Source organism: Narcine bancroftii, chromosome 9, assembly GCF_036971445.1.
Source record: "Narcine bancroftii isolate sNarBan1 chromosome 9, sNarBan1.hap1, whole genome shotgun sequence".
Taxonomy (NCBI): domain Eukaryota; kingdom Metazoa; phylum Chordata; class Chondrichthyes; order Torpediniformes; family Narcinidae; genus Narcine; species Narcine bancroftii.
In genome coordinates this window covers 22,019,133-22,034,559 of record NC_091477.1, presented here as the reverse complement: position 1 = coordinate 22,034,559, position 15,427 = coordinate 22,019,133, and the positions used below count along the sequence as shown (strand labels likewise).

The following is a 15,427-nucleotide window of genomic DNA, read 5'->3' as shown; positions in this document are numbered from 1 at the left end:
ACTAATCTTTTTAAGAGGATAATATCTCTGGTGCTTTCTCGCTCCTGCCCAATGCTATTTTCTTCACTTGAAATTGAGCCTTCCAAGATCTTGCCATGCTTGGAGCTCAAATGCTTCTCTGGTATATTATGATGGTGTAGTACATAGAAATGTTAATAATACTTTTCTTATCTGATGTTCTTAATGAATTACTAGTTAGAAAGACAAATAATTATTTGATCTCAATCATTTTGTTTCTGAGAAAGTGTTGGGCATTGATTGTACTTGGATAGAGGTATCCCACTTGTGTCTGCAGAAGGAAACTGATGCTTTGGGCATCTGGGAAAGGAAACTGATAGAGGTTCATCCACACGTGCCTGTTTTTGGAGCAGTTTGAGAGTATAGGTATCATTCTGTACCTATCACTGCTGGCACTGTGAGTGACAGATGTCCCCCACATAACATTTCTGTGTGTTTTTGCTAGTATGTTCTTGTCAAGGCTCATTTCTGCCAACTGTTAACATGCTGCTTGAGCAAGTTGACTTTTTGATTTTGATTTCCTATGGTGAGCAGATGAAAATAGATAAACAAACCTGGAAGAATTTTTTTTTATCAGTCCTGGCAGTCAAAACTCCTCTTTGCTCTGAATGAGTCAAAAGGAAGTCAGAGATTCAAGTGCCAAATAAAGTATCCTGACTAATGGAAAGGCCAGCACAGCTGTGGAAATTGCTGCCTCATTTTATATTTAATCAGGTTTTTGCTTTTGTAAAGGAACAGATAATATTGTTGTGGTACTACATGAATCTGTGGTGTACCAAAAGATTAGGATTGCACTCACTGCTGTACTGATAAAATAATTCACACTCTTGTATATTGCATGGAAGCTCTAATTTCACTGTTGTGAATAAGGGATTTGGGATTAATAAAGAGGAATATAAAATTAATTTATTTGCTGATGATGTTCTGATCTATTTGACAGAACCAACAACTTTGTTTCGAAAATTGGAAGATTATGGGAAAGTTTTGGACTTCCAAATAAATTGGGACAAAAGTGATATTATTGCCTCTTACAGGATGGGATCATACTCGTTTTTGAAGAGATACTCAATTTAAATGGCCAATAAATGGGATAAAATATTTAGGGATATGCATAAATAATAATTAAAATTATTTATATAAACTCAAATACTCACCTTTACACTTAAAAAGGTTGAAGAAGATTTGAATAGGTGGATGGCTTTGCCAATAACATTAGTGGATGGAGTTAATTTTGTTGAGATGAATATATTTCCAAGAGTACAATATCTTTTTCAGACATTGCCCTTATCAATACCTCTGAAGTTCTTAAAGGAATGAAATAAATAGATAAGAAAATTTCTTTGGAATGGTAAGAGTGTAGGGTTGCTATAGAAAAATGAACATTGAAATATGAATTAGGAGGATTACATTTTTTTTAAAAATTAGATTTCTTACTTTCTTTTTTGAGGAAAGATTGAAACCTGTGGAAAAAATAAAATCGGAGAAAATAAGGGAGAGAATAGCAGAGGATTTTATATACAGATGGGAAGTGAAATTAATATCTGGTGAGAAAGAAGCCCCTCTGTTAAAACATATGAGTAATATTTGGAACAAGATAAATGGTGACATTGGAACAAGGGGGTGGGGGAGGGGGGAGGGGCTATCGCCTAAAATGCCTTTGATTCAAAATAGACATATTCCTTTTACAATAGGTAATCAATTGTTAGGTATCTGGTCTTGTAAAAGAATCAGACATATTGAAGATTGTTATGAAGGAGGACATTTGATGTCATTTGATCAATTAAAAAATAAGTATGGAATATTTAATAACACACTTTTTTGCTATTTTCATTTAAGAGATAAATTAGGCCCAAAATGTTTTACTAAAATGTAGTGATGTAGAGACTTTGATTCAAAAGCAAAATATAAATAAATTTACTTCTGCCATGTATTTTCTTATTCAAATGGGAACTCCTAAACATAAGTCAAGACAGAGATGGGAATCAGAATTACATGTAAAAATTGATGAACAAAATTGGTCAGAACTTTGTAAAGATGGTATGACAAATACAATTAATGAAACATGCAGACTGGTTCAATATAATTTTTTACATCAATTGTTTTTCAAGCCTCAGAAATTAAATAGGTTGAAATCAGATTTATCTGATCCATGTTTTAGATGTGGAGAAGAGGTAGGTATGCTTTTTACATTCAACTTGGTCATGTTCCAAGATGAGACCTTTTTGGGTAGATTTAGGAATTTTTTTAGAACAGGTTACAGGAATTTCCACAAAATCCACAACTATATTTATTGGGGAATATCGTAGGGACAAGACCAAAATTGAAACTATCTAAATACCAAACAGAATTTGTCAAATAGCATTACCAGTGGCAAGACAATGTATAGCAGTTACTGGGAAATCAGATTCACATTTAGGTATGGCACAATGGAATACCGAGATGTATAGTTGTGTTAGCCTTGAGAAGATTACTTATCAATATTTATTTCTTAAATTATATATTTCTGTAAATTTGGCACCCATATTTACAAATTATAGGTATAAATTTGTCGACATTTTTCGAACCCTCGGGACTTGGATTAATCTTCTCCAAATAATTAAATAGAATATATATTGGAGATCCGTGTGGTGAGTGGCACTTTCTTCTCAAGCCCTTCTGCTTTCTTTCTTTCTCTTTTCCATTCTTGTCTTTTCCTTTTTCTTTTCGGGTTTCTAGAGTGGGGGTGGGGGGGAAGGAATTAACCACCATGAAGTGGATAATGGATTTATTTTTTTCTATTTGTGTTCTTGTAATTTTGTAACTGACTCCATGAATGGACAAAAAATTTAAATAAAATATTAAAGAAAACTTGTCAAATTGTGGCAGTTTCACATACGAAGAGAGAGGAGAGGGGTCACTGCCGCGGGGGAGAGAGGAGAGGGGTTTGACCTGCTTTCTGTATTTCACAACTTCCACAGTTTTTTGACTATGTTTACATCCTCTAACTGCTCCCATTCACTCATTGACCAGATAGCCTTATCTCCATGGTTACGTGCTTTCATCCTATCCAATACATTTTTCTCACCCACCTTCCCTGCAAATTTACAAACTGTCTCCTTTTCAGTTCCATTGAAGGGTGTCCAACATGAAATGTAGCCTTTGTTTCTTTTTCTGCAAGGTCAATCTGATGTTTATCTAAAGCTTGAGACCAAAGATTGAGTTTGATAGACCTGAAGCTACAGTACTTGTTGGAAAGAGTTGGCCAGCTGGCCTGTCGAGCCTGCTCTGCCATTCAATAAGATCATGGCTGATCTGGCCGTGGACTCAGCTTCACCTACCTGCCTTTTCCCTATGATGCAATAATCAATTAACTTTTGTCTTAAGTATATTTAATAAAACCGCCTGTCCTGCTTTCTTGGGCAAAGAATTCTGCATATTCACCACTCTCTGGGAAAAGTAATTCCTTCTTAATTCTGTCTGATATCTACTCCCCCAAATCCTTTAGTTCTAATCTCACGTACTGGTGGAAACAACTTCCTCCCCCGATCTTATCTATCCCTTTCAGAATTTTATGTTTCTCTACAATCCCTCATTCTTCTGAAATCTAGCAAGGATAGTCCTTGATTATTCAATTTCTCCACAACAGGTGACCCCTTCAGCCAGTGTATCTTTTCTCAAGTAGGGAAAACAGAAATGCACACAGCACTTCAGGTACAGCCCCACCAGCACCCCGGAACAGTTAGGGTAAACCTCCCTGCTTTTGATTGAAAGATCTGTGAAAGAACAATTATTTGTGCTAGAGTTAGTGTCAAAGGCTAGAGGGTGCTGTTGCTTTGTAAAGTATCACTAATCAGGGTTTAACATATTTCTATTTAAATACTGCCATCTGATGGTGAATAAAACTTTCAGAATTTGTAGCTGCATGCAAATCTGCTCAATTCTAATTCTGACTTGACGTTGACACCAAAAGTTGACAGCCACCGAATAGGCAGCAGGTAGGATGGTCAATTAAAACATAGGTAGCCAAACATAAAATAAACCAAAAACATAAGAAGTTGGCCTTTTGTTTGCTTGTGCCTAATCTGCAATTTAAAATGGCCATGATTAATCTCTTACCTCAGAACTTCTTAGCTGCATGAAACTCTTACCATTGATAGATTTTGTTTTAAGATGTTGAGGAAGTCAATCTTTGCTTTGAATATGTTGAGTAAAGGACCTTCTTCAGCTTTCTTTGAACTTTGAACTTTCAAAGGTTCATCACCTTTTCAGTGAAGAAATCTTCATATTTGTCCTGAGTAGTCAATTTGTAAATTGAGTCATCAACTCTGCATCTTGTCTCTTAAACCCCCTTAGAATTTTGTTTTAATTGGATCACAATTTATTCTAAATTTTAGAATTTAGATGCATTTTGCATTTATCTCCCCTTGTACAACAAACTCATCATCTCAGAAATCAATCTAGGGAATATATGTTGCACTGCCCTTGTTTAAAGTACATCTTTCCTAAAATGGAGGAATTGGACCTTCTATACACAATATTCCAAATGCAGTTTCACCTGGGCTGCACATAAATTCAGTAAGTTGTGTCAACTCTTGCATTCAAATCTGCTTACAATAAAGGCCAAAATATTGTTTGCCTTTCCAGTGGTTTGTTAAAACAATATATTAATTTTCAGTGTTTTGGCAGAATCTCTCATCATTTCTAAACTGTCTCCACAGCACACATTCACCTCATTTTGGATTATTAGCAAACTTGTACTGTAAATGTTTTTCATGATACCCTCATTGATGGAGATTATGAACAGCTGTAGCTGTAGGAGCCCACACTAGTCAAAATAAAAATGACCCATTTATCCCTATTCTTCGTTCATTAATAAATCTTCATTTCTTTCCAGTAATTATCCTGCATATTGTGCACACTAAATTTGATTAATAATCTCATGTAGTGTGCTGTTGGTCTTCCAAATATCCAAGTACAGCATATGAACAAGGAACGTTATTCACATTTCCATCCCTGTACAGAAAACAAATATATATGAATATATTAAAAGAGAAACTGAAATACTGTAACAACATTTTTTTTAGAAAAAGGTATTTTTCAGCTATTTTAAAAATCATGCATTTTTAAAATGCTTTGGGAGAATGGGATTCTGGTAAAATTAGTTCATTTACAATCAGTTGTTAAGACATTTGAGAATGAGATGAAGAGAAATTTGCACAGATGGTCAGCCTGTCAAAGCCTCTGGTCAAAATAAAAAGCCCAAGGGATTCAGGAAAAGTGGCAAATTGACTCAGTGACGGGATGTTAGGAATTGCTTGGATGTTCATATGACCAGAAGGGATCTGTTGTACCGGGCTCAGTATTTGGTCTCTGGCATTGTAATGGTATATATCCATGAAAATAAATAGTCGATGAAAATAGTCTTTGTGATTACCAGTGAGGATTACCTTTTGGTTGTAGGAAGATATAGATGGTTTAGCTAGTTTGGCAAAAATGTAGGCCAAATTAATTTAATCCACAGAACTGCCAATAAATTCAATTTGCTGAGCCCAGTGAAAGCCTTTGGGCACAGTTGGCTAAGAATGAATTATATTTAACATTGCATTAGTTTTCACAAATATTGGAAATGCCCAGCAGGTCAATCAACATCTCTAGCTAAAGAAACAGTTGAAGGTTTGGGTCAATGAACTGCTAAGAACCAAGGACCATGGCTTAACCAATTATCAAAAAGTTTTCTGCATTTGTGAACAGGGCATGTCTAGACAAACTTTTTCCAAAGACATTTGGCCAAGATGAGAACCTACTATGTGATCCAATTATATTGTGGAATGTTCTTTTGCCTTAAAGGGCATTGTTATGATTAACAGGATAATCTTTGAACTACTTACCACACATTCTGGGTCAAAAGCAGCTGAACAAATACCGCCCGAGTTTTTGTAGTATAAGATCAGGACTATCTCTGCATGGTGAATAGGCTCATTTGATACAAAGTCAATTGCTGATGGCTTAGCTGCACTGGAGTATTGTGAATGTTTCTGAGCACTGCACTGTAGAAACGATGGCAAGGCAGAGGAGGTAAATAGGAGGCTTGTTAGGATGAAACCAGTGAAAAAGTACTAAGGTTATGAAGGTAGCTTGGTGAAGTGAAGAAAGGAAGACTAACAGGAAACTTCATTATTGCCATTTGTGATAGGGATTGGAGAAAAAACACTGGCAAGTTATGTCAGAGTTAATGAATCTGATTCCACAGGAATTTTCAAAAGATTAGCGGACTTGCCTGGACTAAATTTCAGGTTTACGGTAAAAAATATTCTCACTATCAGGCACAACTGGCTGAATGACCTATGTGAGTAAAGGATTGTGCCCCAAGCTAAGCATAACAGCGAAAGAAATTCAATTGCTTAGCACCAACATGGTAGAATCTGAGGTGAAATTAATATACTGACTTTTATTTTTTTCAGATCCGACCTATCTCTAAACAATTTGTATCCCTTCAATCTGATTTCCACCTGGACTAAATTTAAACAGATGATGTTCACTGTGACTGTGATGCCTTTCCTCTTCTCATTTCACCTTCCCTTTCTAATTTGACAGGGCTACTTTGTGGAGTTTCCACTCTTTGGAAAGGAGGGGAGAGGAGGAGGGCAGGAAAAAGAAGCCCCTTTCTCCCCCCTCTCTTGTTATATTACCCCTTCCTCCTTTAGTCTAGGTAAAGGGTCTTGATTTATAATGTTGATTGACCATTTCTACCCATGGACATTATCTCACCTACCTGACCTGGAGTTCTTGTGTTTCCCTTTTCACTCTGTGTAAACTGGGCAAGGGGATTTTCAGACATTTTCAAAAGACATTTGACCAAGATGAGAAATATGTAAAGAAACGACATATAGAAATAAAATAACAATCAATCCATACAGCATATTTTAGTTCAATCAAAATACTTTTAAATTTTTTTATTTCAACAAATAGTACAGTTTTTGATAATTTGATCCCTTCCATTTACTTAAAATTTTTGGTTTTCTTTCAACATGAGTGATGGCTGGATGTTCCTGGGACTAACTGTTGAAGGGTGTGAAACATCTACGTCTTTGAAAGCCATTTTCTACAAAAATGCAAAGTCTTGGGTGAAGGAAAAAGAAACAACTTTTTTTTTGATTTCTTGTCATGGAAGATGAAACTTAGTGGAAACACTAAATAACATAGCTATTATAAAATCCTTGTTCTATTTCTACTTTTCTTTTTAAGATCCTAAAAATATAACTCACAAAAATATTACATCAGCGTGAAATACACACACAGAAAAGCAGAAGCACCAAGTCTTATATTTTTTTTTCTCTGACTTAATTTTCTTGCCTATTTGTATAAAAAGATTAAGAACCACAAAACTAAGCAATTGTTTGACCATTTCAGGGGTTTATAAAGGTAACATCCAAGTCAAATATTGACCTCATTTATCTGTTTGACAGCATAAATGCTTTTTAATTGCCTGGATAGCAGATATAATAGCAATGAAGAGACCCCTCAACCAATGTAATACACATAGAAATCAAATAATACAATTTAAAATAAATGTTTTTAGATTCTCTACCTCAAACAAAAATATCTTTATTGATTGATTTATCTTTTCAAACTAGTAACAAAAGAAATATGCACATGTGTAAGGAGGGTGGGATTGGAGATGCACAAGTGTCAGGTTTGAATCTAAATCTGTAGCTCTTGCATAAAACCTGCTTCATTAAATGAGATGTAATAGCTGCCACAGAGATTTACTTCACACGATTATGTATTCCAAAGCAATGAGGAGTTCTGGCATTACTTTGTTTTTTTCGTTCGCTGGGTATGGAAGGTCGATGCTGAAAATTGAAATATTCTATTATATAGTGTCAGCGACCTGGGGTTCAAATCTGCCACTGTCTGAGGAATTTGTACATTCTCTGTGTGACCTATGGGTGCTTTTGTTCTGCCCAAAAACATTTGGGATTAGGAAGTTAATTGGTCACAGGGGTGCATTTAGTGGGCATGGGCTCATAGACCAGAAGGGCCCTATGACTGTGCTGTATCTCTAACTTGAATTAATTTTATTTTATTGTTCACACACTATGCAAGCTGGAGGATAAAGAAAGAAGCTCTGTTTTTTCTTACACGGATGTGTCTTCAGCCTACCTCAAGAATGAAATTCTTGTCAAGTAGTGCAATTTTCAATTTTTGCAGGTCTATCTTGAGGCTTTTGGATTTGCATTCTTAGGTTCACAATGCAATATCAAACTGTCAAGTGTGGAGTTTTTAGGACAAGGAGGAGACGTGCAGATTCAATCTGTGCAAGACCACGTAGCTGGGAGAGGGGAATTTTACCCGATCATTAATTTCTGTTAAATTCAAAAACAGAGATAAAATTTTGTTTGCTGTATCTACTCCTGGCCCCATGTTTCTTCTGAGTGGAAGAAAGATAACAAATTGATTGGCCAAAAGAGATTGTTGATGATTACCACTGCTGATAATATTATTCCCTGGTTCCCCAGGTGGTTATTTCAGTTTGAAAAGAACGGTGGAAAGCACATTTGTAATCCTCCTTGGCATTGTTAAATGAGTTTGGAGGAGAGTGGGACTGAGGAGAATAGATGCAGGGTTGCTCTGAATACTACACAAGCAAGCATGGACTGCAAATGATCATGCTACTTTTTGAACTGGGTGCATTTGAAAATAAGATCTTGTTTTTGATGCTGAAATATGTGATCTTCACCCAGAAAGGTGTAGTGGGGAGTGCGTGGCTATTCCACAGTCACAAAGTCTTGATTATTCGTCGTGGAAGTTGATCAACAGACATCTGAAATTATAATTCTTTGTCCTATTCTCTCTCCTATTCCAAACTCCCACCTCCATCCCATTTGGATTTTTCATGTTTGCCACATACCTAACACTTACAATCGGCAAGGGCAGTGCTTGGCTCTGACAGCTATTTGCTTAAAAATCAAAACAAGAACATGTTCATCTGACCACGATGTGCCTCAACTTCATTACAATTTAGGCCAATGTTTTAACATTAGTTTCTAACAAATTGTATCCAATTTCAATACTGTCTATTAAATGTGATTAATTTTAAACAAGTCAAGGTGGATAAATGTGTTCATATTGAGTTTATCTACCTCAAACCCATGCTTTACTGTCTTCTTGGAAGGAGGTGGAGAAATGAGATACAATCTCTTCCGTTATAATATCTGAAGCAGAAATATGGGGTCAAAAGCTAACCAACAAAATTACCTGGATGTTGTTACTATCAGTGCTCTCCATTTCATAAAGGTTGTCAATCAATAGGCCATCATTATGTAGAAAATTACTCTCTAAACAATTAAATGTTGTATATCACAATTTATGAATCAGTGGATTCATGTAAAGTAATATAGTTGAACTTTTATTCCAGTCAGGTACTGCAAATTAAACCAAATCAGAAACCTTGGGATTTTCCTTTGTAGATGATCCAAAAGTGGATGAATTCAGAACTGCTTCCATTATTTAAGCTTGATGAGATGACAACTTACTTTCCTGTATAATTGTGTGAATGCGGAAGATATGGTGATATATTGGAATACACAAGCATAGTACTTCCATTCCCTGAATGAAAGTTCTCTCTGAGGAGGGGTAAAAGCCTGGTTTTGTTAGTTTAATGACCACAAGATAATTGACTAGATACTTGAACTTTCGAATCCCATCATGTATGGGCTGTCAAAACAAAGACTTTGGGAATACTTTCAATTACAATGAACGATACACATTGGCAAGTCTTAAATTGTGTTTTGAGTCCTGAGAGCATGCCAAAGTACAAGTTAGAAACACTTTTTATTTGAACGTGCACTACACTGGTTGGAGTAAAACACGGACCATTATCTTGACATTGTATGCTGGCGAGGGATGTTGAGTAAAGTACTGCAATATTGTTGAGAATCCGACGTAGAGGGTAATGAAAGTCCAGTGAGGTCTGTGGTGGGTCGGGGCTGATCAGAATAAGGGATTGGGTTTGCCTGCGTTTGTTGTGCTAAGTCTGCAGTATTAGCAAGCTTGGCTGAAGTTTCTTCCAAAGGCTGGAGTGCATTAGGAGAGGAAGGACTGTCCATTACACTTCCATCTGAAGAAATTGGGCTGGTGCACCTGGCTTCCCCTTGCATGTACCGAATGCATTTCTTTTTCTTCCTGAGAACAGTGAGAAGAGTTATGTATAAGCAAGTGTAGATTCACATCAAAAAATAGCAGTCAAGTCTGATGTCTCAAAACACACAGCACAGAACATTAATAAGAGCCACAAAATGAGAGTTTTTCCTTGGTTTTCTCTGCAGATGTACTCCGAAAATCAATGGCTTATATTTTTTAAGGCAGGGATAGGGCAAAGGGGTGTTGGATTCATTTGCATAAGCTTCTTGTTGCTTCAGAAGGAATTGATGGAAACATGGAAGCAGGCTATTTCTTCATTGTAGCTTAAAGGTATTGAGGGAATAGCAACAACCTGAATGGGGTCCCATAGTTATAACAGATGATTCCTTAGATTTGTAGTGCTGGATTTTAAAATAATGACCATAAATTAAAGAAACTGGAATGGTTACAAAACTTCAAGATGCAATGCCATGGTACCACGTTTACTTGATCAAATGGTGTCTCCTTTCAAAATCAAGTTTGTCCCTTTCCAGCGGCAAGCATTTCCTTGAACATCATACGAGCATGAAATTCTAAAATCAGTGTTTCAATAATGTTAGATGTAATTGAGGTTTCTGAAGTCTGCCCTTGGAGAGTGATTTACCATCCCAAATTTTCCCATTCAGATTCTCTTTGGCAAGAATACAGCCTCTGGGATTAACAAGGCATTGCAGAACTGTGTGAGGTACAATAAAAACTCTATCCCACCATTCTCCTCTTACATTTTAAGAGTTGCAATTTTTACCATGATGTCGTAACTGCTACTCATTTGTCAATGTTGGATCTCATGACTGACGTCCACAGAGTGCACAGCATTGAAGGGGCACAATTTCTCATGATATATTTTGTTTTTAAGAATGATTTAAAATGAATAATTCATAAGGGGCTTGAGGGTAGATTTGCAACAGGGCAGCATTTGATGATTGTTACAAATAAAAGATTTATGTTTTGTTTTTTTTCTTCCTTGCATTCAATTAAATGAGTCATTCCACTGTTTGGACTGGAAGACAATTTTCACCATTCACTGGTGCTCCCAGCAACAACTGATACTGAGTTAAGGTCATTGATGCTCCCTGTACTCGAAAGTGGAAGGTCTCAACTCAGGGCGTACTTCCAAACTAAATAGTCACAGAAAATGCAAGCCAATTTGGCAATGCTTTGGATTTGAGCCATTAAATTTAACATCCAGCTTGTGCCTCTGGACTTAAAGTGGCTTGATGTCAATGTTCACATACATTTTCTCAGTCACAGTTCAGAGCATAGGGAAACACTCAGCCAAAAAGCACCCTCGTATCTGAAACGTGAGTGAGTCTGTGAATTTAATTTCACTTTTCCTCAATGGTAGGCAGGTTTTGCCATGTTGGACTGGTCAACAGGAACTGGAAAGTCATCACAGCTCCACAGTGATCATCAAAGTCCCAGTATCGAGGCCGGATTTTACCCTGGCTCCAAGAGATGAATGAAAGTGCTATCCTTCAATCTAGTTTCAAGCTGATATAGATAAACATTTGAAAATGAATAATAAAATTTGACTGAGTACTTAACATCACACTTAACTTGAAGTAAACAGCACTACAAATTACTGTGTTGCTATCAGTCGTTAAAAAATGGAGTCATAATTTACACAAGCAATTGACATTCTGCAGATCCAATCACCGTGTCTATTAGTCTGGGCAAATATTTTAAATACTAAAAATATTTTAGTATTCAAAAATTATTATGACCTTCATCAGTGTAAAGAGCATTAAAACAGAAACGATATTCGACATTTGAAAATAATTTGCTAATGGTGGGAAGAAAATAATAGAAACCATGTTCCTTGGAGGCTGAATGGACACATTGCTGTAGTATTGAGCCATACTGGGAAGGATGTGGCTTTGAGGTCTGGTTAGCACTAGGTTTGTGGATGTTGGCTTGCTTGATGGTGGTGGCTGGTCAACTGGCCCCAATGTTGTCAGGTCTGATGTGATGTTTCCGATCACCAAAGGAATGTTACTGGCTTGCAGATCAGGTGAGAAAAGGATTAAGCAATGCTCTGACTCAATGACCTGCCACCATTCATATTTCCAGGGCCATGTATTAAGAATAATAACTCAAAGTTACCACAAACTGCTTTCATCTGCAGAATCCACATCTTGGGTCATGCCCCTTGAAGGAGTGGAGAAAATGGGGGAATAAATAAACATATGGAAGACAGCCAGGGAATCCAGAACAGATCCTTTTTATCTAAAATGTGGTGAGAATGCAAAATCTTCAGGAGGAAAAAACTAACCGAGAATGAGCCACGAGGATGGAATCTTATGAAAGAATTCGGAAGCCTTATCTGAAATGGAAGCTAATCACAAAAAAAGGGGTACCTTAGAAGTGAGAGTATAATCTGTATCATAAACTGCCATAAAATGCTAATGCAAAGAATCAACTGTTCTTGAGATTTGAAAGAATTTCCTGCCGACTGTTACAAAGGTGACCTTGGTTTCACAAGAGTTATTTGTCCTTTTTCTGGCAGCAAGATAATGTTGCTGCATTTGGTCACAATTGATGATGATGAGATGACACTGATTTCAGAAGTGGAAGCTTATGAAGAGTAGCAGTGTCTCAGTGTGTGCAGTCATGCCTCTGAGTCAGAGTTTTGAGTTCAAGTTTCATTCCAGAAATGTGTACAAAGATCAAAAATACTGGATTGTTGTCTGTTCTCTCAGTGGATGCATGAAAATCCCATGCTACTATTTTGAAGTAGAGAGGATGATTTTTCTCTGCTGTGCTGGCCAGTATTCATCCTTTGTGGGAGAATTTAGTCCATAAATTGACTGCAGATGTTCACACTCTTAAAAATACTTAAATGTCAAGAAAATATCGTGAGTGTCCCAGAAATTGTTTTCACTTTGCATTTAGTCATGGGGAAATTCCAGACCCAACATATTTTCTATTGTCTTCCCAAATTTTCAAGACCAAACCTGAGTTAATTGAATAAAATGTATGTCTGTATAATTTAGCTACAAATAGGAGGCTCTCAAATTTTCCGTTCTTCTCCTGGTTCAACTCACTTTATTTTTTTATGTGGCAGACTCATGGGACTAACTAATGTCATATCCTAAAACTGTTCTGCATTGTCGCCTTGTGGTTTTAAAAAATATATATATAATTTGGTTTATAGAAAATGTACTCTTTGAGTTGCACAGTAGAAGGATTTGCATTGTTCAAGTATCAGTTTGTAAAATGTTAATGCATTAATTTAAAACTCCAAATCGAAACTCTGACTTGCCTTCATAATAAAAGAGCAATCCCATGCTCCTGTATGGAAGTCATATGAAATTCCCTTTCCATTTCCATGCTGACCTATCTGTCCTCAGCCCTCTCCAGTTCCAGGGTGAGCTCTACCACAAACTAGAGGAAAAACGCCTCATGTTTTGCCTGGATAATTACAGTCCAATCATATAAACACTGACCTTTTCAAATTCTTGTATTCCTTGCTTTCTGTGTTCTGCTCTCTTTCCTTCTGATCCACCTCTGGGCCTACTATTTCCCTTTCCAGTCTTCCCCCTCCCATCACCCTACTATCCATACAATTGACCTATCTGATCACCTCTCCCTTCTGCTTTTCATCTCTCCCTCAATGGTTCCCATTATCACTTTTTTTTAACATCAGATTCCAACATTGGTCACCTTTATGCCCCTAATTATCAACCTCCTGCAGTTTTGACTCCCCTTTCCCCCCACAGTTCCCCATTTGATCTTCTGCTTCCACCAATCGTTCACCTTCCTCCATCTCGCAACTCCGCTCTTCCCCCTCCATAAACTGGTAATCCTTTAACTCCTTTCAGCCCACCCATCTCATACTGGCCCCTATCTTACATCCAGCTCCTTTCCTATTTATACCAGCTATCTTCCCTCTCTCTATTCAGTCCTGATGTCGCGTCTCAACCCAAAACATCAGCAATTCCTTCCCCCCTGCCGATGCAAATTCTTCTAGAAGATTGTTTTGTGCTCCAGATTCTAGCATCTATTGAATCTCTTTAATTTCAGTCTTACTTAATTCTATCTCACTGGATAATCATTGCAATTTTACTTACGTGATATGGGTATTTGATATAATGAATTTGGAACATCATAGAAATATTTTTTTAACCATTTAAAGCAATTGAAAAACACCCAAATTATCTAATACACAAATGTGCTGGAGAAACTCAACAGGTCACACAGCATCCATAGGAAGTAACGGATAATCAATGTTTTGTGCCTGAGCTCTTTATTCTAGTACACTTGTTTATTGCACCCGACCTCAGCATCTGTAGACTTCTTAAATTATCCAAGCACAACCATTCATTGTTCATGTCAGAGCAGAGAACAAACATATTCCATTCTGGCCATAAATTCATCTCCAAGGGATAACATTAAACATGGCGGACTTGAGTTCACTGCATTCCCATCTTCAGAGGCAGAGTTGAATGTGCCGATGGTTCTACAGTTCCCACTCAGAGAACAAGTTCAAAGCAGAATGAAACAGGCTTCATGAACTCTGAAAGGTCCCTTAGATTCAGACACTTAAATATATCATCATTTGCTGCAGTAGTGACTTTAGTGAAGCATTATCCTCCAAAAAATAATTTTCATTAAAAGGCAACGGGGATAAATTTTGAAAGCGATGCTATTATTATGGATGTTAAATTTAAATTTTAGACATACAGTACGGTAACAGGCTCTTACGGCCCATGAGCCTGTGCCGCCCTTTTGACTTACAACCCCCACACGTTTTGAAGGGTGGGAGGAAACTGGAGAACCTGGGAGATACCCTTGCAGACACGGGGAGAACGCACAAACAAAATCCTTACAGACAGCACTGGATTCGAACCTGGGATGCTGGCGCTGTAACAGCTTTGTTCTAACTTAGTCAAAATACCCTATCCTTGATCTGCTTGGCAGCCTTAGTGGAAGCTTCAGTGTCCTCTGTTCTATTTGCATATTCCAATAGCTCCTCTGAACTTTCCAACACCAAACTTATTGCATATGGTCAATTGGTTCTGGAGTTCCTGACTTTTGTGCTCATTGTTAGCAACCCTTAATATTTTAATAGTTAAAGTAGGTAATAATATTAATGTGAGCTCCACATTCTATTACTAGCACTGACAATTGAAATAATCTAAATTTTGTGAAGATGAATACCCAGTCTTAGGTCCCAATCCCAAGCTCTATGTACCATCCCATTTCTCCCCAACCATGGTCTGAAGGTGGACCAGATGGTTCATATCCT

General features: G+C 37.1%; 1 protein-coding gene across 14 annotated transcripts in view; it reads right to left on the bottom strand.

Moving 5' to 3' along the window:
• Nucleotides 1–9,812: 9,812 nt before the first annotated feature.
• Nucleotides 9,813–15,427, bottom strand: part of LOC138743274 (lymphoid enhancer-binding factor 1-like) — a 216,965-nt gene continuing 211,350 nt past the window's right edge. For 9 of the 14 annotated variants that reach the window (XM_069898331.1, XM_069898332.1, XM_069898333.1 and 6 more), the window contains one exon: nucleotides 9,813–10,182. In XM_069898331.1, the coding sequence (XP_069754432.1) occupies nucleotides 9,876–10,182 (307 nt within the window). In that variant the 3' untranslated portion in view covers nucleotides 9,813–9,875. The remainder of the gene's footprint in view (nucleotides 10,183–15,427) is intronic. The other 5 variants (XM_069898338.1, XM_069898344.1, XM_069898349.1 and 2 more) reach the window with 2 other exon arrangements.